The following is a 27144-nucleotide window of genomic DNA, read 5'->3' as shown; positions in this document are numbered from 1 at the left end:
TATAGTCTTACATTCACACATTGTTATAATGCTTTATGAAATAATTTATAGCAAAGTTTATAATGCGTTTATGAATTGTTACCAGAATGCATTGTAATTGTTTTTATAACAATCGCCAATACCAAAGTTAGTGTAATCTGCTGAGTGTAGATTTGCAGTATGTTGTAAATTTGTATTTTTTGTGGTATGGTGTAAAGTTGTAAACATACTACAAAAACTTACAACTTTACCACAAAATACCAAACTTTACAACATACTACAAATCCTGACAACTTTACAACATGCTAAAAAATGTTACAACTTTACAACATACTACAAAACCTGACACCTTCACAACATGCTACAAAACATGAGAACTTTACAACATTCTAAAAAAATCTCATGACATACCACAAAACTTTACAACCTTACAACATACTACAAAACTTTACAACAAACTACAAAACCTGAGAATTTTATAACATACTACAAAACTTTACAGCATACTACAAAAACAGAGACTTTTGGAGAATATTATAAAACATTACAGCCTAACAATGTACTACAAATCTTTACAACATACTGCAAACTTTTCAACTTTACAATGTACTACCAAACTTTACAACAAACTACAAAACCTGAGAATTTTATAACATACTACAAAACTTTACAAAATACTACAAAACCTGATACCTCTATGACACACTACAAAACGTTACAATTTTACAATGTGCTACAAAAATTTACAACAAACTTTACAACATATTACAAAATGTTACAACTTTACAACATACTACAAACCTGAGAACTTTACAACATACTAAAAAAATGATGTAAATTACATGCTACAGTCTTCATGCTGACCATATCTCAACCCAAACGTTCATCACTCCAGTAAACTTTCAGAGGTGTGTTTAATCAAAAAGTGTGTTTAAAACTCTTGAGGCTCAACATCTTACAAACACACTTTTCCTTTAATTTGTCCACCGGCTGTATTTATTACGTAACTTTTCTTTTTTTTTTTAACAGAGAAAAGACTTAAGAGCATCTGTTTGGTATTAAGTGTGGATAATTATGGCTTTGACACACTGTGCCAGTTTAAGAGTTGTGTGTAATTAACAGTATTAAAAGAGCTCTAGATCTCTCTCTCTCACACACACAGACACACACATACACACACACACACACACACAAACTTGTGCACAAACAAACCAAAATACAATAAAACTTAATGATCAGCTTGAGTTTGTTTAGAGAACAGTAATAAGGAAGGCAGAACCGCAATGTATTTATTTAAAAGTAAATAAGTAAATTTTTAAAGATTATTTGAGATGATCTTGGAATAGTTAAACAGTTTTTAAGGAAACGATGACAAATGCACATGTATCATATGTATATTATAATAAATATATAATGTGTATAATGGATGGATACACAATGACACATCAGATATATGATTAATGCTGCCTTCATGTGCTATGGGAATTGAAGTGGTAATTACGAGTACGTCGTGTTCAAATGCTTTGTTGTCGGAAAGAACATGAAACATGGACGACGCCAGGTTCATTCATACATATTACTTTTTTCTTTTACTTTTATTTTGACACCATAACACATATTACTCAGCTAAATGTCTGCTGAATGGAACGTCGGTCAAATATGAGCTATTTTCATGGTGTAAAAATGTACAACATGCATCAAATGGTTGCTGATATACATCAATGAACATGACCAAAACTGCAAGCGCTAACAATTAGCGTCATTTAGAAAAGTGAACAAAACCTGATAGTCAGTACAGAAACTGTTCTCTCCTCCACCATGTTGAAGGTTTAGGACTCCTCCCATCTTGGAAACTCAGGAATCAAAATTATCCCACTTTCCCAGTCATAATTATGACTTGAAGGGTCATTCATGTTTAACTTCCTAGTGGGAAACTCATATTTACATTAATTCCTATAGCACGTGAAGGCAGCATAATGTGAATGCCCAAACATGTGAATTATCCATTCTTTTTTCCGACTTTACCTTTTCCAGCTCGGCTTTGTTAACGGAAGATCCGGACACGGCTCCGTCAGAGTCCACTGCTCCGGTCCCGTTAGCACACACCTCTCTCATCACCTTATACAGAAAACAAAACACACACTCAGGGCTCTGTATCACATGTTACTCAGGATCGTATTGAGTAGCGAGGGGCATTCAGAGTTGTTTCCTACTCACTGTACGTACTGTATACACTCACTATGCAGAATGATTTGTAGGTAAATTTAACAAAGTTAAATATTCAATTTTAACATTCTATTCCCAGTATTGTCACAAAGACTCAAAGTATTGGCACCCCTAGCTATATTTGGGCTGGTTGCTACCATTACAACAAATTCTACGTGCTCAATAGGAGCTCAGTGAGGCAGACAACACCACTGTCATGAAAAACAAACAAACAAAAAAAAAAAAACAGACCACCAAAACAACATCTTTAATAATGAATTTTTGACAGTTTTGTTTAATAATGAATATTGAGGTTTTTTAATAATGAATATTAAGGATTTTTTTTAAAACAATGAATTTCAAGTTGTTTTTTTTTTTTAAATTGAGTTTATATTAATGGAGTTTTAGGGATGAATTTCAAGATGTTTTAATAATGAACTTTGAGGGGTTTAATAAAGAATTTAGAATATATTTAAAAAATAATGAATTTAGTGTTTTAAAATAGTTAACTTTAAGGTTTTATTAATAATTAATTTTGCAGGGTTTTTTAAATAATGGATTTTGAGGGATTTTTAGATAATGAAGTTTGAGGGGTTTTAATAATGAATTTAGAGTTTTTAAATAAGGAATTGAGAGTTTTTAATAATTAATCTTGTGGGGTTTTTATAATGTATTTTGAGGTTTTTTTTAAAATAATGAATTTTGTGTAATACCTTTCATTACCTGTCATTATCTTTCTGAGGAGAAAAAGGTAAAAACAAAGTAGTAAGAAATCTCCAGTTAAAGACTTATTCACAGTTATGCAAAAGCTTCAACATTCCACCATGCAACACACAGCGGTGGCATGTCATGCAGTCAGAGCTGTTCCATGCATCAATGCTGCATGAATGACACATTCGAATATAAATCCACACACAGGAATAACGTTACTTCATACGAACAAAGCCAGAAGCAAGACAGATGCCCCCTCAAATCAGAAAGTCAGGAAGGTCTCCTCAACCCAGAGTTCAGCAAGTGACGTTAAATCAACATGGCTGCTCACAGCATGAACAGTCAACACAGAAGGACTTCTTTATCTTTACACATATTCACTTGTTAAATCTATAACACTGTACAGTTTGCAAGTAAATAGACCTGCATCACTCATTACAGTAACAAAATAGAGATGGACATGGAGGTTTCTGTAGTTTTTCTTCTCACTTTATTACTTGAATGCACAGATGTTGAAAATGACATAATTTTGAGTTCCAGCTTCCAGGTTAAGTCAAACGCAGCATGAATCCTGGTGTGATATTAATCAACAACATTTATCTTACCGCATTGTAGATACCGTGATAAAATGAAAATAGCTCCGCCTACAAGACAAATTAAACTCAACCACGCACCTGTGGACGGGGATAGTGACCTTCTCTGTAAGCAATGAGCTGCTGATAATTATTTGTTGCCCTCTACTGGACAAACTTTATCAAAGAATAAAATCAATACAATTAGCAAATTGTATATATGATTTCAAGGTTCAAGGTTCAAGGTTCTTTATTTGTCACTTTCACTACATACATGGGATGTATTAATGTAGTGAAATGCTTTTCCTTAGTGCCTCGTCCCACAGTGCAACAGTGATACATAATAAAACAGAATATAATATAATATAATAAAAGCATAAAATGTAATGAATAAAATGGAAAAATAAAATACAACAGAATCTAGTAGACAAACTGTAGATGTTATTTGTAAAAATATGTTTAGATTTTTGTATATATATGAAATTTGGTTCAATTCTTCTTCTTCTTCTTCATCTTACTATTATTATTTACCACTTTTTATCTGCATAGTGAAATATGTAATAAAATAAACTACAGATTTAAATTGTCTACTATTTTAGTGTAGCTCCTTTGATTAGTATTCCATAAGTTTGTTCTGTACAAAGCCAACATTTATTGGATTATTGCCCTCTTCTCATGAGAAAAAAAATAATCCAGACCTTTTCAAACCTTTTTAAAAGGTCACATGAACCATCAAAGGGTTGACAAATTGAGGTTTCATATAAAGCAGGGGTGTCAAACTCAAATTCTGCTCAAATAAAGAAGAACTAACAGAAACTATTGAAGTGTATGCACTATTGGGTAATCACATTTATTATACTGATTATAATATATTATTTAAATGAATGCATTCCTTTGTTTAATCACATTTTATTGGATATTAGGGTTAGCCAATTGGGATCTTGCATTTTGTGTTTGAAAGCTACTATCCAGGTATCTACACTATAAACACAGTGATGTGGAGGAGAGAGTTTATTGGATAAGAAAAGCAGATCAGGATTTATAATATAAGGTATAATTTTCCCTTATTAAGTAATAAATAATAATATGGAAAGACTGTTTGGCGGTAGATTGTGCCTTAATTGATTAAGTTATCTGCTGTCGGACATCCCCCCAGAAATGCGTCACATGCCCCAATTTAAACGTATAGATCAGAAAAACAATTGTGATTTTATTTTGTATATTTCCTCATCCCACTGAAATTAATTTCTGCATGTGCCACTGCCAGCATAACACACGACATGCTTCTGAATCGTTTTTAGATGAGAGTGTGATTTACATCAAGCACAGAACACAGGCACTGATGTTAACCTGCGTTTCAGACCGCGGTCAAGCCAGTTGTGATAGAAACCAGAGTTCATGTACACACACACCTGATCACGATAACAACCCGTCGGACATTTTAAAAATGCAAAAATGTCAGTTTTAGTTAAGCAGAGTGAGACATTTGTGTATACTGTACAATTGCGGTCGCTACACTACGGATCTGCTGTGAATTCTGGATAGTGTGAAAATGTTGAGCAGTAGCGTAGGCCTATTTTTTTACAAGTTCACGAGGGACAAATGAAACGTAACTGAGAGCCACAGGCCTTGTGTTTGATACGTGATATAAAGGAACGATCAGTGACTTTAATGGATGAAAGCTGAAGCTCGCTCCACCTTTAACAGTGTTCCTTCCAAAGCCATGGCCCTAAAACTCATGCTAAACATCTGAAGCTTTCTGAAAATCACCATGATTGACAGGTGAGTAGAGAGGTCTCCTTGTCCTGATTGGTTGTAGTGCCACTCTGGGGAGATGAGAGCTTCCCCTCTTAGCAGATATGAACATCACTGATACCACCTTCAGCACTGTGTTCACTTTTTTACTGAAATGTCTCTGAGATTCTGCAAAGAGATGTTCATCATCTTGGACTTAGAAATGAGCCGTTTCTATGGAAACGCACCCAATATATACTTCGGTGGTTGGCAAATAGGAACAGGAAGCTAAATTAAAAACTTGACATAAATTAACATTCCTAAATAATAAGGAACGTTTATTAGACAGGAATAAATGTCTGTTTACAAGGTTTTATACCACAGCACTGTTCAGAAGGTGTTGATTAATTTTCTATAACAGCAGCTCTCACAATAATGCAGCTTATGTTATTGTATGTTATCGTTTCTATAGTAACAGCTCATCCGCCGGGATTTGTATGGCGAATACTCCACATAATCTGGTCTAATAAACAGATTTAAGAAATAACCCTGATTATAAAAGGCCCACAGCCTTTTTTTTGTTTGGAAACTTGTTTGTTTGGAAACCCAATTAATCAGCATTTAACAACAGCAATGATTAATGTCACCATTAGCACACACACACACACACACCCGCACACCGAGTAAACAGACAGGCAAACCAAAGCAAGGTGCAGGAGCAGACATCCACACAGCGCTGACTCGGCATGTCCATATAACTGAAGCGGCAGTTCATCACAGAAACATAGCAAACACACACACACACACACACACACACTCATGACAATGCCTTACCACATCAGCCAGAGAGACAGGTGACAGGGAAGGGAAAAACAAAGATAGATATAGAGAGAGAAGAAGAAAGCCAGGACCTCCATGTGCCTGACCAAAGTCCCGGATCAGAGGAGCTGTAGACAGAATAAAAAATCTGAACCAGGAAAAGAAAAGGAAAAAAAACACACAGAACACAACTAACAAGAGAATTAGTCCTGGAACGAATTATCAATAAAGCAGGGTAACATTTTCCATAAACAGGACATTAGCTAATAATTACTGGATGCAGCTTTAATAAAGTCCCGAACCCCCCGGTGTCATTTAGAGAAGCGCTTACTTCACTTCTGCGTGATTTAACAACTAAAGACTGAGAAGGTTTCCCTCCGGACAGCTAACACTCCCTCTGACGGCTCTCATATGAAAGCGGTTATGTTCTAGGGCATTGCAAAAGAGATGGAGAGCGACAGTAAAAGAGGGGTGGAGAAGAAAATGTAAGTTCCATCAAAGCAATCCATCACTCACACACACACACACACACACACACACCCATGGGGAGTGTATTCACTCACACATTACAATACTAATGATGTGGAGAGAACATGCGTGTCTTCACTGATGGTGTGTATCACCGGCTACGTAAAAATCAACAGCGTGTAAATGAAACGTGATAGCACAGCGAAAGACAGTAAGGGTGTGGGATGGATTTATGTGGGATTGTAAAAACGCAGACGTTTATTGCTCCAGTATGCTTTCAATACACAAAGTATTTGGGTTTGCCCTTTTCCTAAATACAGATCGTGCCAAGGCAGGCTTTCACACCCACAGATCAATAAACACACCCTCATTACCACATGCAGATGAGGAACAGACTCTGCTTCATCAAAACAAAATGCTGAGTATACCGGAGCTAACGTGTTGTGCAGATGTTCCGCAGTATTAAACTGACGAAAACTGTCACAAGTTGTTCTTTAATAAATAAAATATTGAACTTGTTGACAAAATGGAGTATAAGATGAAGAAAACACTCTGGGGATGTGCTGTCATAGGAAAATAATCAGCTTTGTGGTTCGTGGTAATGGTAACTCTGCTTGATCACACCACCTCGTCACTGATTATTTTTCTATAAAGTGTTTTCTTCCTACAGTAATTTGCCAACAGTGATATTTTTAAAGATACTAAGCCCATGTTTGATGACACCTGACCCATCAGTGGTGCGTTCTCAACCCTTTAGGCTTATAAACAAATGATCTAATGCTCCCAGGCTACCCCGGAGTCCTGCAATGATCGTTATAGCCGCTGTGGAGTGTCCACTACCGAGTCGAGAAATGATGCCGATGGGAAACTGAAGAAAACAGATGTGGGGGGAAAATCTCTCCTGTGCCATGTACACAATAGACTTGTGGCTTCGTGTACATCCTGTATTTACACTCTCACCTTAGCTTACCGTAACATGCACTGCTCTGAGTATTTATTCTTCTGAGTATTTATTCTTCTCTTTTTACAGGGTGTCCCAAAAGTCTCCATACATAGGGGAAATTAACACTTTTCAGTAAAATGTCTTCCAAAAGTTTTTTAAGCCTTTGACAAAAGAAGCGCGTACTGAAATCATTCTCATGGCTGGATCAGGAAGCTGTCGCAAGATTGCGATGGACTTTAACAGGAAACATGGGAAGCACATCACACACCACACTGTTCCCAAACTTATTAACAAACTCTGAAAGACTGGAAGTGTTGCGGACCAACCAAGAAGAGAACATCCGCTGATGTAGACACAACCGACATGGCGCTGGCAGACACAGTCCCCTCTGTATGGAGACTTTTGGGACACGGTGTATTGTTACAGTGGCTGTTTATCTGGAGTTTTGTAAGTAATGAATACTATGCAGGTGACAAATTAATAAAATCAGTAAACTGATGCATTGGTTAGTTAAATCTATAACACTGGGCATACAGTCTACTATTTTGAGAAGACAAATACACGAGGGTTTTTTTATCACTCATGTCACTAATGTTAGCTTGCTAGCTCCTTTGCTAGTTCATGAAGTTTCAGTTTCCCTCTTCCGAGTAACTGTATACATTTTTTCTTGGTGTGTCTTTACCTTGAGCCACTCTTCAGCCTGCTCTTTGCTGTGTACAGCGAGCACCAGAGCGTCTGCCCCCTGGTGGACGATCTTCAGCTCGTGCTTCTTCTTCTTGCTGTCTTTGGGGATGTGAGTGACGCTGCAGCCGGACAGGAGGAGCTCCATCTGAGGAGTCTGGTCTTTAGATGACTTATAGCACTGAGACACATGCAGAGAGAGAGAGAGAGAGGGAGAGAGAGAGAGAGAGAGAAAGACAGTTAGGGATGATTTATTAACGCTAGAGGATCATAAATTTTTTTTATATACATCGGTGTTAATGCTCACGAGGAGTTTATTGTCTTTGATGACGCAGAGCAGTTTGGTCCACTGTCCAAAGCGTTTCTTGCGCAGAAGGAAAGCGCAGATGCGTGCGTCCTTCACTAAGTCCATAGACGCCTCCTCCGAGGGCCACTGATGGCGCATCTTCTGTCCCTTCCCATCCTCCTCTTCCTCGTCATATGACTCGTACGAGCTGCTCATGGCGTCTGAGTCATACTCTGAAATGAGAGAATTGAAGCCAGATAGAAACGAGATCCTGCTGTACTGGATAATACGCCGTTTGTTCACGTGCCATATGCAACTACATACTCATGATCAAAACTAATGTTTATATGCATGTGGGAAATCCAAAAGCACTTTTCTCTTTGAATTTTCTGTGATCTATCAACTCTTTTCTTTTTTTTTTTCTTTTTTTTTCCAAACATGTTTGTGTTAAGAGTTCTGTGTGTGTTCTCACGGGAGGTGATGTATTCTGGAGCTTTCCCAGGACCCAGAGGCACGGCTTCCTCGTAGTAGCCCTCAGGAAGAGAGGAACTGGGCAGAGGAGGTGGTCCGTTATCAGGAGGCTGCAGACACACAAAGAGAGAGAGAGAGAGATTAGGGAAAAAAGTACAAACAAAGTAAACTTAGGTAAAAATTAAAAATAACTGTTGTAGTTGTAGCTGCGTGTGACTTAAATTATACCCAAAATCATACCGTGTTTTCTGTTCCACCTGTCAACAGAGTTTTTCTAAAACCAACAATAACTTTGTTGTGCAAAAATATTTTATAGAAATTTTCATATTAGATTCAGGGATACATATTAACACACGCACATCTGACGCTGTCTTACTCAAGAATGCAAATTATTCCTGTTTTGCTGATACTCATGTCACTATACCTGTGTCTGATCTAGTACCCTACTCTAAAAGTGCATTATGGGTGTTCTCAAAACTATTTGCCTGCAGGGATCTCTTTAACTGTAAAATAAATGTCATGGACTGCTCAGAACAAATGCAAAACTAATGTTATGAACATAATTCATCAATTCAAATATTATTTAAACGTGTTGGCTATTAATCATAATTATAGAGCATTTATTCTTGAAATGTCTGCCAACAGAACGCATTAGTTCCTAGTTGATATTGCTTATAGGTCTATTTGCTTTTGAGTTATTAATCAGTGACCAGTCTAATAGGTTAATAACTATAATAACTCTAAAAATAAATATAATAACTTTAAATAATAATATGTTGTGATTTATGAATCTATGTCCATGCTTGCTGGCTAGATTGTTGCTTACAAAAGCTGGAGGCTTTCTCTTTTCTTCCCACGTTGTAACTCGAATGCACGGAGGTCCAAAATGACATAATTATGAGCTCCAACTTCCAGCATAACCCTAAGGATTGTTGGATTTCAGGATCCAAGATTTCAGATTATATTTTTTCTGTTCTAAAAAATACCCAAAGAATTAAATGTGCTTTCACTTTTTTATAATCTGATAAGAAAAATAAGAAATAATCTGGGACACTAAATTAATATCAATATCAAAACACGGCCAAGACACGGGTCCTCAGAAGTGATAATGTGACGTGTGTTAATGTGTTTGAAGACACAGCAATGGGAAGCATCATTTATTAAAGACAGCCATTAAAGGGAGAGATAGAAGTTAGAGGAGCGAGAGGGAGATCAAAACATTACGACATGGATCTGGGATCTGTAATGACGGTTATCTGAGCAAAGAATGAAAAAAATTATTTGGCTAAATATCACTTCTGATGCAGAATCACTGGTGGGAAAGATTTAAGTACCAGCAGCTGCTTTCTCATGAAAATATCACGGATCCCCAGCAGTGACCAAACTCCGAAAATGTTTTGCGTAGGATGATATGTTTAAATGATCGATGGCACAGAGAAAAAAGAAAACAAATCAAACGTATGAATTACTGAACTAGCTAGATAGCCCAATAACAGAAGCAAATATTAAGTTAACTCTTGACATGTTTTATATTTGTGCATTGCTTTTCAAAATAACTTTATCTGAACTTTATCTAACTGTTCTTTTCTTTTCTTTAGTGCTTCGCCTTCTTTTCGGAAAAGTTGTAATACGGAGTCCCATTAAAATCTACACTGCGTTACTATAGAACTACATGTAGAATTTTTGATAAACCCAAAGCTAATAAATCAGGAATAAAACACTCTGTGTTGTTCTGTTATAGGAAAATAATCAACGACATGATGGTGTGATGAAGCGGAGTTACTGTTACAACCCAGAAGTGATTATTTTCCTATAACAAACGCATCTTAAGTGTTTTATTCCTCTTATACCACAGCAACTTGCCAACTATCACAAAATTTTATTGATTAAAGAATGGCACATCATACTTTTTGTCCATTTATAGTTACATTTAATGTTGTGGAACATCCACGAAATGATTTATAACAACTAGTCGTTCCCTCAACAGCCTCTCTTTTTTTTCTCTCTTGAAGATAATAAGACAAAGAAAAAACGCAGCTTGTCGTGTTACTGAGAAGCCACAAAGCGTAAACTCCTCAGTCCTTAAGACTTTTTCAGATCAGAAAGCTTACTGAACATTACAAAGCGATGACACTGGAGACTCCTTCCAAGAGACAAAACTTTTTTATTTTAAGTTTTTTAATCTGTTGATGTGAAGCGTCCGCCGTACAAGTCTCTGTGAACGAGCTGTGACTATAGAAACGATAACGTATTAAAAGGAGCGCATTAATATATAAGGTATCTTTACATCAACACTTTTTTTGATCGTAGATTATGCGAAGTGGCCGCTATACAAAACCATGTGAATGAGCGGTTACTATAGAAACGATAATGTATTAAAAGGAGCGCATTACTGTCATAGCTGCTGTTATAGAAGGTAAATCTACACCGTCTGACCAATCAGAATCGAGAATCGAACAGCGCTGTGGTGTTATAAACACAGAATTGAACTATAATGTGATAACAGTAAGAGTTTTACAAGGTGGATGCAGTTTACTAGCTGGTTGTGTAGCATATCTACAGTAAGTACTGAGAGAAATAAAGCTGAATAGTGGAGCAGGGAGCAGCAATGGCATCTGAAACTCTCTGTTATAGGCCTCATTATCTCTGCTGGTAAGTGACTCAGAGTGGACACCTGCTGCCAGTTAGAAAGCATCTGCACTCACTCAAACCTACGTTATTGGGAGCTCATGCTCATTGTGTGCGTGTGTGTGTGTGTGTGTGTGTGTGTGTGTGGGAGGACAGAGAGCTTTAGCTGAGCAGACGGCTTTCTGATGTGTGCAGAACGTTGGCGTTCGGGACGTTTATAGGCAGCACATGGGACAACCTGCTGCTGTGATGATGACACCGGAGTCCAGCTGTTCTACAGAGCTCATGCAATCAACCACTGCTCAAGGCTAACTCACACACGCTATTAATCCCTCCTCCTCCTCCTCCTCCTCCTCCTCCTCCTTCTGCGGCTTTCGCATGGAAAACTCTGTCTATACTTTCCTTTTCTTTCATTTGGTTTACAGACACGCTCGTTATTTTTCCCCTGCCTTTAGGAGAGGGAAATTCTGACTTTCAGAGAGCAGAGGGCAGATCACAGTTGCCACCTGGCACTAACATTTATCCTCCTTTAGTCGGGTTAAGTCTTTTCAATTAATTAAATTAGACTGTCAGATTTAATTCATTTGTTCATTCTGTGTGCTTATAAAAAGTGCTAAAAGTGCTATTCAGACAGGATTAGGTTTGCGTGTTAAGTAAAGTAACGTGGAGGACGTTTCAACGATGGGCGTGTCATGATGCTCTTCACACTAAACCTCCATGTGTACTAAACAAACCTCATTTTAATACACACTGATTGTTTTGTCCTTTATTAGCGCGTGTTGTAAGGGATTGTGACGTGCTGCATCACACTCCCGGGCGTGAACTAATATCGTACAACAGCATGATCGGTGTTATTCCTTATTTACGCTATGTTACGCTATGTTATGTTATACTACGTTATGTTACCTTATATTATATTGCACAATGTTATGTTAGGTCATGCTATGATATGTTAAGTTATATTACACTATGCTATGTTATGCTACGATGTTATGTTATGCTGTTATGCTACATTTTGTCATTTATTTAATTTGATTTTTTAAGGTGAAAATGTTTTTTGTGTGTGTGATTAGAGCACAGACACACCCCTAAGCTTCATCTCTACTTGTATCACATTGTAATGTTGCTTTATATATAAAATGTGAAATGAACCAGAAACTGAAAAGAACGAAGAGTTATTGACCCCAATACAGGATGTGATGACGTGAAATCACTGCTTAGTTTGTAAAAATAGAATTTACTACATTCTCATTTATCCGTTAATGAGAAATGAAAGTCACGGAGTGAGAGTTTTCCTGGACGCAGCTCTCACGGTCGTAACATAAACCGATAATAGTGACGGCTTTAAAACCGTAACTGACTAGAGCACTCGCTCTTCCTCTGTTTCTCTCTCGCTATGGCTGCCAAACTTTCCATGGTGATACGGTTCCAACGGTTCCATGTTAAACAGCATCACACACACACACACACGCACACACACACACACACACACACACAAATCCACTCTGACCCAGAACCTTTACCTTTAGAGGAAGGACAGAATTAAAGCACAGTGTGTGTGTGTGTGTGTGTGTGTGTGTGTGTAAGCGAGTGAGTGAGCGAGTGGAGGCCGGAGACGGGAGAAGGAAAGCTGGAAAATGCCAGCCTACATCCTGACGGCTCGAGGAGCAGGTTCTCTCCCAGGCCAGATCCGTTTCCTCCTGTTCCACTCCTCCACCTCTGTGCGCTGAGAACTGTTGTTGTTGGCTGGTGGAGATAGCCTGAATGCGCTCATTTCCTCGAATACATGTTCAAGTGTGTTAGCTAAAATAACAGCAGAAATAAACTGATAAGATTCAGATGGTAGCTTTGTACGGTGTTTAAAGGCTACGCCAAGGGAACTGCCATAAAATTTTCATTGTACGTACAAGTGCAGAGCGAATATAATTTCTAAAATTGACAGCAGGCAAATAATTCCCAACTCCACAGATAAAGGTTTGGATAGAATTACTAAGTGTTTATTAAATATCACACATGTAGGACACGCCCTATGTTTGTACTGATGTGTAAATGTGATTTTAAACCGTTAAAGTTGGCATACAATGGCTTGAGAGCCGTGATTTGATTCTGTATGTTGATGTTTTTCCTTCTGAAACAGGAAGACATGTTGTTAGTGCTTGACTGATTTACACAGCAACCGATAGTGTTCGAGATACCTCACGCCACAACCCCGCCCACTCTAAATAAACCTGAGTTTACCACTCTAAGTAACTTAATGAAATTTTTTTTTCACCTCTGGAGGATTTCTCACCACCATTTTCACTCACACCTGTCCTCTTTAACCAGGACGAAATCCTAGACAACGAGACGCTGTGTGTTTTTAGAGTCACGTTGTACGTGTTCGAGCGTCAGTGGCGCGGATGGTGACAGAGAGCTGCAGGGTCGTCACTGAGAGACGTGACACGTCTGAGTGGTGGATAAAATGATATTACTGACTCTTACTGATGGAGATGCTGTATAAACACATAATTCTCTTTCAGTCTGAGGTAGCGACATTCCAACACTGAACAGCTCCAAGTTGGTAAAACTCACACAAACTCCGCCCTCATCCAAATGAATAAACTCCGCCCATTTATTCTCCACCAAGCGATTTTTGAAAAAGGGAATAGCGTACAGGAAGATGCAGCTACAAACACACAGATGAACCATGTTTACTGCTAACGAGCTGCTACTGTAGAGCAAGACACGCCCCCGGGGGCGGGGCATATACATTACAGAGAGCATTTAATTGGATGAACACAAGGCTAGTACAAGATGAGTCATCAAAATTTTTCCGAAATTGACAAACTATAATATTAAAAAGAGAATATCTCTAAAACTATTTGTCGTACTTTTTTGTGACTTATTCACCAGAAGTCAAATCAACATTGCCATAGCAACCAAAAATATTAATTCATTATCATTAGTTAAGATTTACTAAGTTTGTTAACTAGCTGCAGTTTCTGTGCCTCAAAGTTGCTGGGTAATCTGTTGTCATGCTGGTATAATAATTTGATTATAATAAATTACATGCGATTGGTCCAAAGCCATACAACCTATTCAGTGACATCACAAATTAAGGCGTCCTGTAGCTCCGCCCCTGATTTAGTGTCTATTACAGAAGTATCACTTTAATACGACAAGTGTACTTCTAGATGTGCTGTGTTACTTAATTTTATATATTATATACAATCCATCGCAAGAACATTTTCAAGAAGTCTGTCTGAAGTTTGTGTGTGTGTGTGTGTGTGTGTGTGTGTGTGTGTGTTGGGGTCAGGTGAAGGCCGAAATAAATCACAAGATGTAGATGAATTCCAGATGCCTTCACAGACAATACAGAGCAGACTGGACAAAATTATCCATCCACTGCATACTGTGTGTGTGTGTGTGTGTTTTACTGAGTAGGATACACGAACATGTATCCTAAACTGGCCTCTTCCTCTCCTCCTTTTCTCTACAGCCCACATTGTTTTCTTCATTTCAGTATGAAAACCGAACAGAAAAACAATGGCAGCCTGTAAAGACATCCATGTGAGAATGAGAGAGAGAGAGAAAGAGAGAGAGAGAGAGAGAGAGAGAGAGAGAGAGAGGAGAGATAGTGATGTTTGGAAATGTTGTGGTTAGAAATGATGAATCACACACTGTTAGCAGCACTGAGTGCACACAACATATCTCACATCAGAACATATCTCACATTTCATGCGCTAAATATTCATAATATTTATCCATTTACAGTTACAAAATCTGCCGTTCTACTGTTAGTCTTCTAGATAGATAGATAGATAGATAGATAGAAACACAGACAGACAGATAGATATCTAGATAGCTAGATGGTATATGTCTGTTATTCATGGAGGAATGACACATGCTTCACAGTTGGGATGGTGTTTTTCAGATTAAAAGCGTCAGCCTTATTCCTTCATACACAGCGCTGATCATTATGGCCCGTTTTTGTTTCATCTGACCAGAGGACACTCCTCCAGAAGGTTGGTGATCATCTGCAAACTTCAGAGTGGCTTTTTTATTCTGGTCTTGGAGTAGACGCTTCTTCCTTGAAGGCGTGACAGTCTTTCAGGCCACGGTGATGCAGGACTCTTTTAATGATGGCTGAGAGAGATGCCTGATGCCTCTAACATCTTCACCAGTTCCTTTGCTGTTGTCTTGGGGTTCAGTTGAACCTTTAGGACCAACGTTCATTCACCCTTGGGATTTCATTTGTTCCTGCAGCGTCTGTGCGGTCTGGAGATTTTTACATTTGCATAAAATTGTTTGTACAGATGCTTCATTTGTTTGGAAATTGTTCCTAAGGAGGAACTGGACTTGTGGAGGTACACAATTTTTTTTCATGAGGTCTTAGTTTAATTGCTTGAAGGGCAAAAAGGCATACAGCCACAAGTACACTCCTAATTACGACAAGTGCCCAATCAGAAGCTATAAAAAGTCATTACATCAATTTGTTTGACTGGTTTGATTGATGTTAAAATGCCGAGTTCCTATGCTCAATGTGTAAAGGTTAGCAGGTCTGGTCCTGCTTAAATAACGTCAGTTCTGTAATCCTCCGGCCCTGACACCAGACATTTCTGGTCTTGGTTCAGCCCAAAGGCAGCGGAGTTCAGGGCAGAACAAAGCAGCGACTTTATTTAGCAGCGAGTATTTTTAGCTAAATTTCCACTTTAGGCTTTAGAGCTTAGGTCACTGTAATGCAAAACACGCCTCCATCCATCCATCCATCCACCTAGACGACTAAATACACACTCGCTTCTGGTAACTTCCACTGTTCGCTCTCTCTCTCTCTCTCTCTCTCTCTCTCTCCCCTGTTCACATATACAGTACGTAGGTGTTAACTCCAGCGTCTGGCTGGACCGGACCAGACCTATTGTACTCACTCCAGGAAAATACACTCGCTTACAATACAGTCCATCAATCACAGCGTCTAGACATCCACACTTCCTTCATTACCACACACACACACACACACACACACATCATCATCATCATCATCATGCATAAAACCACATCTCTAACATGGTGTGTATATATGTGTCTTCTTCCAGAACGTTTGTTCAACTCGAATTATGTAGATGTGTGTGTTTGTGTTTGCTAAGAGAGAGAGGTTTTCACAATCATGTCTGAGATGCTATCTGAAAACCTAAACCTGCATGCTTAGCTACATTGTTAGCTAACTTATCTAATGTTAGTGATGAACCGATGGTGGTTGTCATGGTAACAGTGGATTTTGAAAGGTTTTTCTGCTGTTAAATAAACCAGGGAGAGAAGAATGACGTAAATCCCTTGTCTCGACATGTGACTAATGCGAGCTAGTTTAATAGCTGTATAACTAGAATAACTATGTGTTAGTGATATTAGGCTAGTTGCTGCATAGGGGTATTACCTGGCATGTGTGTGTTTGAGGTAATGCTAAATAAATATCACCCACTCTGGATGTAGCCCCGCCCACCTAATTTCAGTGGTGAAGTGTCTACAGTAATGTGTGTGTGTAAAGGAACAGGTAATATAATCAGTTTCCAAAAGTTTTTCCTCCTCTCATGTAAGCACATAAAAACCCCACTTTCCCCAGCCTATATAAAACACACTGTTATCTCCATGGCAACAGCTAAACTGTGTAGTTTTGCAGGAGTTCTAATCCCTTTTTCCTCCTGTTGTCCAGGACACAATGAGAGATGAGGTCACTGCATTCCTCACTGCGGTCACGTCTCTATAAAACCCGAGGAGAGCGACAGCACAGAGAGGGCCTGGCTTTCTTACTGTGACTCAAATCACACACACACACACACACACACACACACACACACACACAGGCCTTCAGTGTAAAACACACTTCAGCTCTGATACACAACTTATGACAGAGAGAGAGACAGACAGCGTGAGAGAGACTGAGAGAAGGGGACAGTGAGTGTGTGTGTGTGTGTGCGTGTGTGTGAGAGAGAGAGAGAGAGAGAGAGAAACTGAAACTGACTGGCAGAGAGAGAGAGAGAGACAGACAGACAGACAGAGAGACAGAGAGCCTGAGGGACAGCGAGACACCGAGTGTCCCACACACACCCTGAATATACACATGTTCATATACTTAACTATCAGTTTTTTTTGTTGTTTGCTTGGTGTATGTATTTTGTTGTTGTTGTTTATTATGTTTGTAATGTCTAACTACATATGTGTGTGTGTGTGTGTGCGTGTGTGAGTGTGTGTGTTTTTTGTATAAATTTTAGTGTAATCTACCTGCACTATTTGCTTTGGCAACAATGTGATTTATAATTATTATTATTCATGTCAATAAAGCACTGCTGAACTGCACTGAAACTGAGACAAAGAGAGAGAATGAGAGAGAGAGAGAGAGAGAGAGAGAGACTCAAACCCACAAATCCAGACTGAATACATTGGACACAAATGTAAAGAACATGTACACTGAACAGTGGAAAAATGAAATTAAATCCCAAACCAAGCTAAACACGTACTCAACACTAAACACACAAATCCAGTTAGCTGAATATCCGAGGAACAAGAACCTAAAAGAAAATACAGAGTGGGTGATCACCATTTAGACTTGAAAAAGAACGACACACTAAAACCTATAAACCCCGTGAACAGAGATTCTGTAAACACTGTGACCTACAGGAAGTAGAAACTCTGATCTGTCCAAAATATAACCACATTAAACAGGAATATTAGCGTAAATTCACAGCCATCACCCCAAACTTCTCCTCTCTGAGCACTGAGCATGAACTCAGCTGTGTTTTAGAGGAACATGAAGGAAGTGCGAGACTGGCAGCTACGCTCATATTCACTCTTCATCATATAACAAACTAAATCTAATCTAATCCAATCCTAATCCTATCTATTATAATATTTTATAGAGCTATGTCATTTACATACATTAATTCAATACTGCGTATCTTTCTGTAATACATCTGTTAATTTAATTAGTGAATCTATTCATATTTAATGTTTATTTTTTATTATTTTCTCTCTTCATGATTCTTTTTCTTTTCCTTTATTCATTGTTATTGTTCTTTTATATAACTTTTATATTATTTTGCTTTGGCAACACTGTTAATACAGTCATGCCAATAAAACAAACTATGAACTTAAAAAAAACCTTGACAGACAGACACGGGGATAGAGAGAGAGAGAAAGAGAGAGCGAGAGAGAGAGAGAGAGAGAGAGAGAGAGAGAGAGGCAGATGGACAGGGACAGAGAAGGAAAGGGAAAGGGAGACAGAGACAGACAGAGACAGCATGTGAGACACACACAAAGAAAAACAGAAAGAGAGAGAGAGAGAGGCAGAGACAGGCAGACAGACAGACAGGCAGACACAGGGATAGAGAGAGAGAGAGAGAGAGAGAGAGACAGAGACAGAGAGACAGAGACAGAAACAAGGACAGAGAACGAGACACACACACAAACACACATACAGAAACAGAGAGAGAGGGAGGCAGAGACAGACAGACAGACAGACAGACAGATAGACAGACAGACATGGGGATAGAGAGAAAGAGAGAGAGAGAGAGACAGGCAGAAAGACAGAGACAGACACAGGGAGAGTGACATAGACAGAGACAGGCACACACACACACACACACACACACACAGAAACACAGACGGAAGAAGGCAGAGACAGACAGTCCCGGAGATACAGAGACAGGCAGACAGACAGAGAGCTAATTTAATAATACAGATAATGATACAGATTATTAGTTATTAAGCAACATGTGTGTGTGTGTGTGTGTGTATGAGCAGGGATGTGATTTGAGGGGTGGGGAGGGGGAGACGAGCCAACGTCAACACAGATGGAAGTCATTACAATCTTAGCAGGGTCTGCTCTGACTGCACCATATTCCCTTACACACACTCACACACTCACACACACACACACACACACACACACACACACACACACACACATGTAGCGTGGCGTCTGCTGTCCTGTCCATGGCCCTGTTCCTCCACCCACACACACCCTGCTGTTCTTCCCTGCTCTGCTTTCTCTCTCTCTGTAGCTTTTCCCTCTGCGGTTCTGACCACTTCACTCTGAAGGGTCAGGGAAGGTTGTGGTCAAAGACACACACACACACACACACACACACACACATGCGCATGCACAGACACATGCACATACAAACTAGAACAGCAAGCATTGGTTTGGCAAGAGCAGGAAGATAACATTGAGTTTATACAGAGAGAGAGAGAGGCAGAGAGAGACAGAGCAATAGACAGACACAGAGAGTGGTAGAGAGACAGAGAGAAACAGTGCAAAAGAAAAAGAGAGAAAGAAAGGGCAAAAGAGAGAGAGACAGAGAGAGAAAGAGCAACAGAGACAGTGAGGGAGAGAAAGTTTAACTGTAATTTGAAAAATTGAAGGTATAGAAAAAAAATGCAAAGAAGTTTCTCTCTCTTTCTCTCTCTTTCTCTCTCTCTCTCTCTGTATACTGAAGTCTAGCGGTTGGTGCAGAGGTCGAGCTCCGGACTGTAATGAACTGTTATTTCCATGAGAGAATTTAGCCTTTCTTACACTCCATCCCTCACTTTCAGAAAATGCAGCTCTTACACACACACACACACACACACACACACACACACACACACACACTACTATTACTACTACTTCACACTACTAGGCAGATTGCACTATGTGTGTGTGTGTGTGTGTGTTATGGTCACAGAACTCCACATGACTTCGGAAAGCATGTGCTATGTCACGGGTACAAGGCTGACGCTCGACTCTCACTCTTACACAAGCCCACACACACACACACACACACACACACACACACACACACACACACACAGTAATGTGTTTCATGTGTAAAGCGCAGCAGCACATCAGGGTTGTGTATTGGTGAATAAGAGCTCATGTGAACACGTCCGGCTGCTGTTTTACAGACACCATAAAACCATCCAGGTTCAGCTCCGGCCCTTGTGTGTGTGTGTGTGTGTGTGTGTGTGTGTGTCCTCTACACATCCTCTACACGTGCTCCTTGACACACTCAGAAATACTTGCAGCTCTAAAACACATGCAGCTTTTATTCACTTGACATGAAATCAGGATTTTATAGAAATAACTGTTGTTATCAGTCAAATGCTTTAAAATTCAACACATTAGCAAAAAGCATGTTTTCCCATAGACTTTCAAAATTAGCATCACTTCCTGACCAGAAATTCACAAATTCCCCATGCGAGTCACACTTCTCATCGCAGTGATCACTGCTTGCTTCTGTTTTTCATTTTCCATGTGCTTTTGTTTATGTTATGGTTATGTGTATCATTGGTTTGTTTTCCTAATGTGTTCACCTATTCTGTGTTCAGCCCTAAATTAGATAGATAGATAGATAGATAGATAGATAGATAGATAGATAGATAGATAGATAGATAGATAGATAGATAGTGCACCTTACTGATCCTTGAGGGAAACTGTTTGAATTCGGTAGTTCGGATATTTATACCCTGTAGACTTCATTCCTCCTCGCAAAGTCTTGCCAATCCTATTGTGCACTTCTGAGCGCTGTCTGTCATCTTCTGGTTTTCTGACTACTGCCTGTGTTAACTATGTTCATCTTTGAGTGTGGATTCTTTTCTTCTTCTTCTTCTTCTTTTTTTTTTTTTAAATCCTCCTGTTTATTCACCCATGCTACAATAGTATTAATTAATATTAATATTTATTATAATATTATTATTAATAGTCACTTTGTTTTTATTATGCTTATTTTATATTCTTTTTATCTTTTTTATCATCATGACATTTTCCTGCTTAATATAAACAAACTATTATTATTATTATTATTATTATTATTATTATTAATGGATTGCCCTTAATAAAATACACACTGTATACACTCACTTGTGCACATCACAGCAACATTTCAGTCTCCATGTATTTGTTTTATAGACCAATATGTAAAGCATCACAAATGTTTATTAATGTTTATTTCACCTCTGTCTTTTGACTTTTACATCACAGTTTATGCCCGAGTGATAGACAAACCGATTTGATGGTTATTAAATTATTAGCACATCAGATTTTCTAGTCATGAAGTATCAGCTCTATACGACAGTATTGACACCACGGTGCTGCTGAATTCTGGATTCTGATTGGTCAGAAGGTGTTGAGTAATTTTCTATAACAGCAGACAGTAGTGCAGCTGCAAATCACAGGTTAATATTAATACGTTACCGTTTCTATAGTAACAGCTCATTCACAGGAACTTGTACAGCAGACGCTTGAACATTGTAATCGTGGGTAAATCGCTGAGGTACGGTATAAGAGGAATAAAACGTTACAGGATGAGCTGTTACAGCAAAATAATTAACTTCGGGGTTATAACAGTAAACCCCCTTGTTGTTGATGATTTTTCCATAACAGAATGTCGGTGAGTGTTTTATTCCTGACTTATCCTGTCTGCAGTGATTCATTATTTATTATTATCCTTGTAAAATGTTACGTATTAGTCAGTTTGTAATGCTATTAACTGTAACACACTGAAAAACCCTGAATTTCTGGAGATATATATTGTGTTTGATTAACAGCTTGTTTGGATTGTTTGCTCATATAGTCTTCATTACAAGAGAAGGTTAAAACAATAATACTTGTAATCCACTCAAATAAAATGCAACCAATCCGAGACACACAGGTCTCATGGCGATCATGTGGTATCATCTTACCAGCCATGGATGTGGGATCTCTGGGAGGGGCATCTGAGGCGGGGCAGGAAGTGAGCTGTGGACCTCGGCCTTATAGGATGATTCTGAAACCCAAACAGCAACAACATGTCGGTTCTTAAACTTTTTATTATAATAATTTTTTTTTTTTTTTTTTTTTTACAGTTGGACTGCTCAGATAGACCAAGAAATAAATACTAATATAGCTCCCTTTTTCTTGATCAGATATAATATCATGGCATTAAACAATTATGTTACATATTTACACTTTGTCCTTTCTTAGTAACATAACACACTGCATTTTTTTGTCTTAAGAGATGCTGGTGAGGGAACAACTGTTTATAGCTGCTATAACGTAAGTGAGAACAGGAACTAACAGACGTTACGCAACTATTAATGGATAAAAATATGGCGTGTCATTCATTATTAAGTAAAAAATTGTCAATGTTTGGTACAAAACACTTTAGGGTGAGCAGTTACGGGAAAAAAAACTACTGCACTATGGTAGTAGTGACTCCACTTCATCACATCGTGTCCCGTCATTGATTATTTTCCTATAACAGCACAACGCAGAGTGTTTTATTTCTTAAATAGCTTATATTAGCATGACTGTCCTTCAGTGTGTCCTCCCAAATCTCTATTCTGTCGTTAATTGCAAAAAAAAGTCCCAAACACGGATGAAAATAATACGACAGCGTGATGTATGCTTCTTTTCAAAACAAAATGTACACTTTTCACTTTAATGACATGCTTTCAGTCCATGCAGATGCTTATTTCGATGCTTCAGGTGGTGTTTAGCAATTTTCTAAAATGAACAGTCTCTGAAGTTACGTCCAGGTAAAGCGAGGTTGTGTTTGTAGCTGTCTAAATCACATTGTAAAGAAAGAAAGAAAGAAAGAAAGAAAGAAAAACACTTGGAGCACTTGATAAATATGGACATAATCGTAAGACGAAATGCTCTCTACTGGGAAAACCTGTTATTTGATAAAAGAGAAAAACTAAATACAGCTCTGATCATCAAAATATGTGTCTGCTGTGACTTGGAATTACAGTGTGAAGTGTGTGTTTAGGTGAAAAATAGCTTGTAGTTTAAAACTGAAGGTTTATTTTAGGGCAAGGTGAGTTCACAGTGTAGTTCAGGCTGAAGTCTAATCAGAGGAAATGCTCTTGGCTCTACGTGGGTTTGGGTGGAGGCAGATTAAAGGTAACATGATCTACTTGTGTGGGTTTTTGAGTTAATAAGAGGGAAAAAACAAGTCCTGCATGACGAATAGACGTAAAAATGAGCAGTGGTGGGCGCACCAGCCTTGGACATGAACACCATCAGAAAAATAGGTACTAGACTGTACCGGTGCTCATCACTGCAGTACCTTCAAGACACTGCATCATTTTCTACTCATTTAAAACTCATATAAGGTAAAACATTTGTATAGTAAAGGTACACAACATTCACTCACAATCATACAGTTTAGTACCATTTTACTGTTCATACTGCAACACATTTAGTAAAGAACCATGGGAAATTTATGTTCATGGGCTATTAGGCTATAAAGTTTAGCTAATAAACTTTCTGGGAGCAGAATTTTTGGCATCCTACATGAAAATATCACAGTCACTGAGTAATATTGTGAGCTTAAACATATAAAAAAAAGCTATATAGCTTTTTCAAATCCTGCATTTTCTTGGGGTTTCAGAATTACTAGCACCCCTATGATTAATATTTAGTGAACAGCACAGAGCTGTTGAAGAGGCTTGGAAATGATCTTGACTGCTCCTTTATACACAACATCGAGATGTTTTACACTATATGGCCCAATGTTTGTTTACACCTGACTATCACACTCATATGTGCTTGTTGAACATCTCATTCCAGATTTATTCCCACTGTTATAATAAGCTCCACTCTTCTGGGAAGGCTTTCCACTAGATGTTGGAGCGTGGCTGTGGGGATTTGTGATCATTCAGCTACAAGAGCATTAGTGAGATCAGGCGCTGATGTTGGGATGTCGAGGAGGTCTGGGGTTCAGTCGGTGTTCCAGTTCATCCCAAAGGTGTTCAGTGGGGTTGAGGTCAGGGCTCTGTGCAGGACACTCGAGTTCTTCCACTCCAACCTTGTGAACGTTGTGTGGATCTAACTTTGTGGCAACAGTTTGGGGAAGAACCACATATGGGTTTGATCATCAGGGGTGCACAAACTTTTTGCCATATTGTGTAAGTTCTCAATTCACACCACAGTTTTTTTAACAGGGTTCAAGACTGACTTATTTAAAAATTTCCTCTACTGACAAGTCGTAACCTCCTGACAGAGGCAGCCAGCTTTTCCTTCTATACAGTCCGCTTTAATAAATGGAGAAAGAAGTGTGTGTTTATTCTCCTCATCTCAAATTCAACATAGATGAATCGCTAAGCTTGGAAATGTGAGTATAAAAGCAAAGAATAGACTTATAGGTTTGTACGTTAGCTGGTGTATTTAGGTAATTAAACACTACACCTTTAGCAGACAGGACTCTGTGTAGAATGTTGGAGATCTGCAGTTTCTTCTCTCTCACTGCTGCGCTCAAATACTCTCGGTCCAACAGCTCCAAGAAGACCCGCAGCTCCGCCACCAGCTCCTCCATTGCTGCAGAAAACACACAAACATATAAACATGATCAAACATGATCAGGAGGAAGGAACCACACACACACCGAGATGTTTTCCACATTTTATGAAGCTCTCCTTCATAGGTGATCACAGGCATGGGCTGGCAGCGTACCTGAGGAATACGAGCGGCCAATGGAAATTCGTCGCTCTATAAAAAACTATGTACTGAAGCCAGCGAAAAAAACCCACATAACTGAGGCTTTACATAATACATCAAAAATGTGTGTGTGTGTTTATTTTATTATTGTAACCCAGGGAACAGCGCTAGATGATTAGCGCGTGCCATGAAATGAAGTATAATGCTGCAAATTGAGGGCATCATAGCAGTGACACTCGGGCTTTGTACAGCTCTGTAACGTCAAGACGTATTAAGGTGGCCGTGTAGGACTATAAAATTCTGTATTTGGCTGCCATATGATGTCATTCGGGGGGTTTGATCCGCATCCCTGAGATGATGAGTTGTGCTCCCGCCAGATGTAATCCAGGTAAGACTACATGACTGTGTGATGTCACAGCTTATAATAATTGCAACAATTTGACTAAAACTAACATCAATATCACCATTTATCAAAACAAAAAAAAGATACACAAAGATTGAAAGATTGGTCAGAACGCTTAGGGAACACAATGAACAGTGTGGCTTGAGGCTGCTTGTGTGCATATTGTGCATTGAACAGAATAATAATTCAATATTGTCTATGAGTGATGTGAAAAATACTCGATTAATCGACGCATCAGGATTTTTTTCTTCCAAAATGGCTACCTTTAATATACATCTTTAAAAATGGATTAAAATACAAATAAATGCATTTAAAATACAGTATTTGTAGCAGATATATTAATAGGGTACAGTGGTGATAATGCAAATGAACTGAAATCTGACGTGAATTAACATTTAGTGCCATTTTGCAATGCTTTAAAAAAAATATTTTCAGGATTCGTTGCCGTTTCAGTAGTTGTGCAAGAACAAAAACTAAAATTTAAGAGTTGTCAGTGTTCACCAACTTCTGTCCCTTGCCAGTGTCTTTAGAAGCAACAATAACTTTAGGAAAGCAAATATTTTTTGCATTAGATTAAATATAATTTAGAGATACATATGGACGCACAAGTTGTAGCACGTTTTGGGTCACATGACCACAGAGGTGGGTAGTAATGCATTACATTTACTCCTTTACATTTACATAAGTAACTTTTTTAATGAATGATACTTTTAAGAGTCATTTTAAAGAGGATAGCTTATACTCTTACTCCTACGTTTGTGAGGATAAAAATGTACTTTTACTCTGTTATATTTGTCTACATACCTCCTGTTACGTTTTTAAATCATTTTAATTCAACGCATATTCTGTGCAGTTCATTCAACGGCACCTGTAAAATGCATGCTCACTATTTGAGTTACATTTTTACTTTTACTCAAGTAATTATTTAAATGACTTAATAATTTACTCTGAATTGAGTAATTAAGCTTTTACTTTTACAGTTTTTGACAACCCATCTCTGCATGACAGTTATCTGCCTTTGGATAAATCCCAAATGACTTGCAATTTTAACATTTAGTGCACTGCATAGGGTGGAGAAACACCACTTCATTGCCTAGGAAGGTTAAGATGAAGCATCTGAATGCTAAATAGCAACACAAACACCAGCGTAGTTCAAATGATTGTGGACAGAAAGTGTAGCGTAAACCGCGCTGCCAAACTGTAGCTCGCTACATGCAACAACGAAGCAAATTATACATCAGCCGTACGTCTTGTGATGGTGTACATTTCTCTGTAATGAGAGACCTAAACCCTGTACAGAGTTTATGAAGCACTTTCATCTCTGACGGCCAAACAATGTGAAAGGAAATCCACGTTAAGAGCCGACTGAGAGAAACTAATGGCACACATAAATGAGGACCACCTTCAAAATGTGCTTGGGGGTGAAAAAATAAACGCAGAGGAAGAAAACACCACCCAGGCACGAACTTTCAACCTCCCACTCTCCCATCGCCAAGCACACACTCTCTCGCCTCGACGAAGCCTTGTGTCAACACGATCGAATGACGAAAGATGGCCTGTTTCGCTTCCAAAAGCAAGAAGAAGACATATCCGGAGGTGAACAATAAAAGAAGCATGTACACGCTGGAGCCAGAACCACAGAAACACCGGAGTTTTCAGTCCAATGTAATCCAAAGCCAGTTTGACAGGAAGAGGATTTAAGTCCACACAGTCTAAACACTAAGCTCTGCTGCACAGACAAGCACATGTTTTCTGTTTCCAGTCTCCAAACGCAGGTAGTCTGCACTGGAGATACGCTGTCAGCCTCCAGGGCTG

The 27144-nt window shown here is 38.6% G+C and overlaps 1 protein-coding gene across 6 annotated transcripts in view; it reads right to left on the bottom strand.

The window, feature by feature from the left end:
• afap1 (actin filament associated protein 1) overlaps window positions 1–27144 on the bottom strand; it is an 83142-nt gene that overhangs the window by 18223 nt on the left and 37775 nt on the right. For all 6 annotated transcript variants that reach the window (XM_034309456.2, XM_026915393.3, XM_026915394.3 and 3 more), the window contains exons 2-7: window positions 24678–24806; window positions 22190–22272; window positions 8871–8979; window positions 8420–8631; window positions 8114–8293; window positions 2005–2097 (exon numbers count right to left, since the gene is read on the bottom strand). In XM_034309456.2, coding sequence (XP_034165347.1) covers window positions 2005–2097; window positions 8114–8293; window positions 8420–8631; window positions 8871–8979; window positions 22190–22272; window positions 24678–24806 — 806 coding nt within the window. The remainder of the gene's footprint in view (window positions 1–2004; window positions 2098–8113; window positions 8294–8419; window positions 8632–8870; window positions 8980–22189; window positions 22273–24677; window positions 24807–27144) is intronic.

Source organism: Pangasianodon hypophthalmus, chromosome 12, assembly GCF_027358585.1.
Source record: "Pangasianodon hypophthalmus isolate fPanHyp1 chromosome 12, fPanHyp1.pri, whole genome shotgun sequence".
NCBI lineage: Eukaryota > Metazoa > Chordata > Actinopteri > Siluriformes > Pangasiidae > Pangasianodon > Pangasianodon hypophthalmus.
The sequence above is the reverse complement of the archived record's forward strand: the minus strand, read 5'-3'. Positions and strand labels throughout refer to the sequence as shown.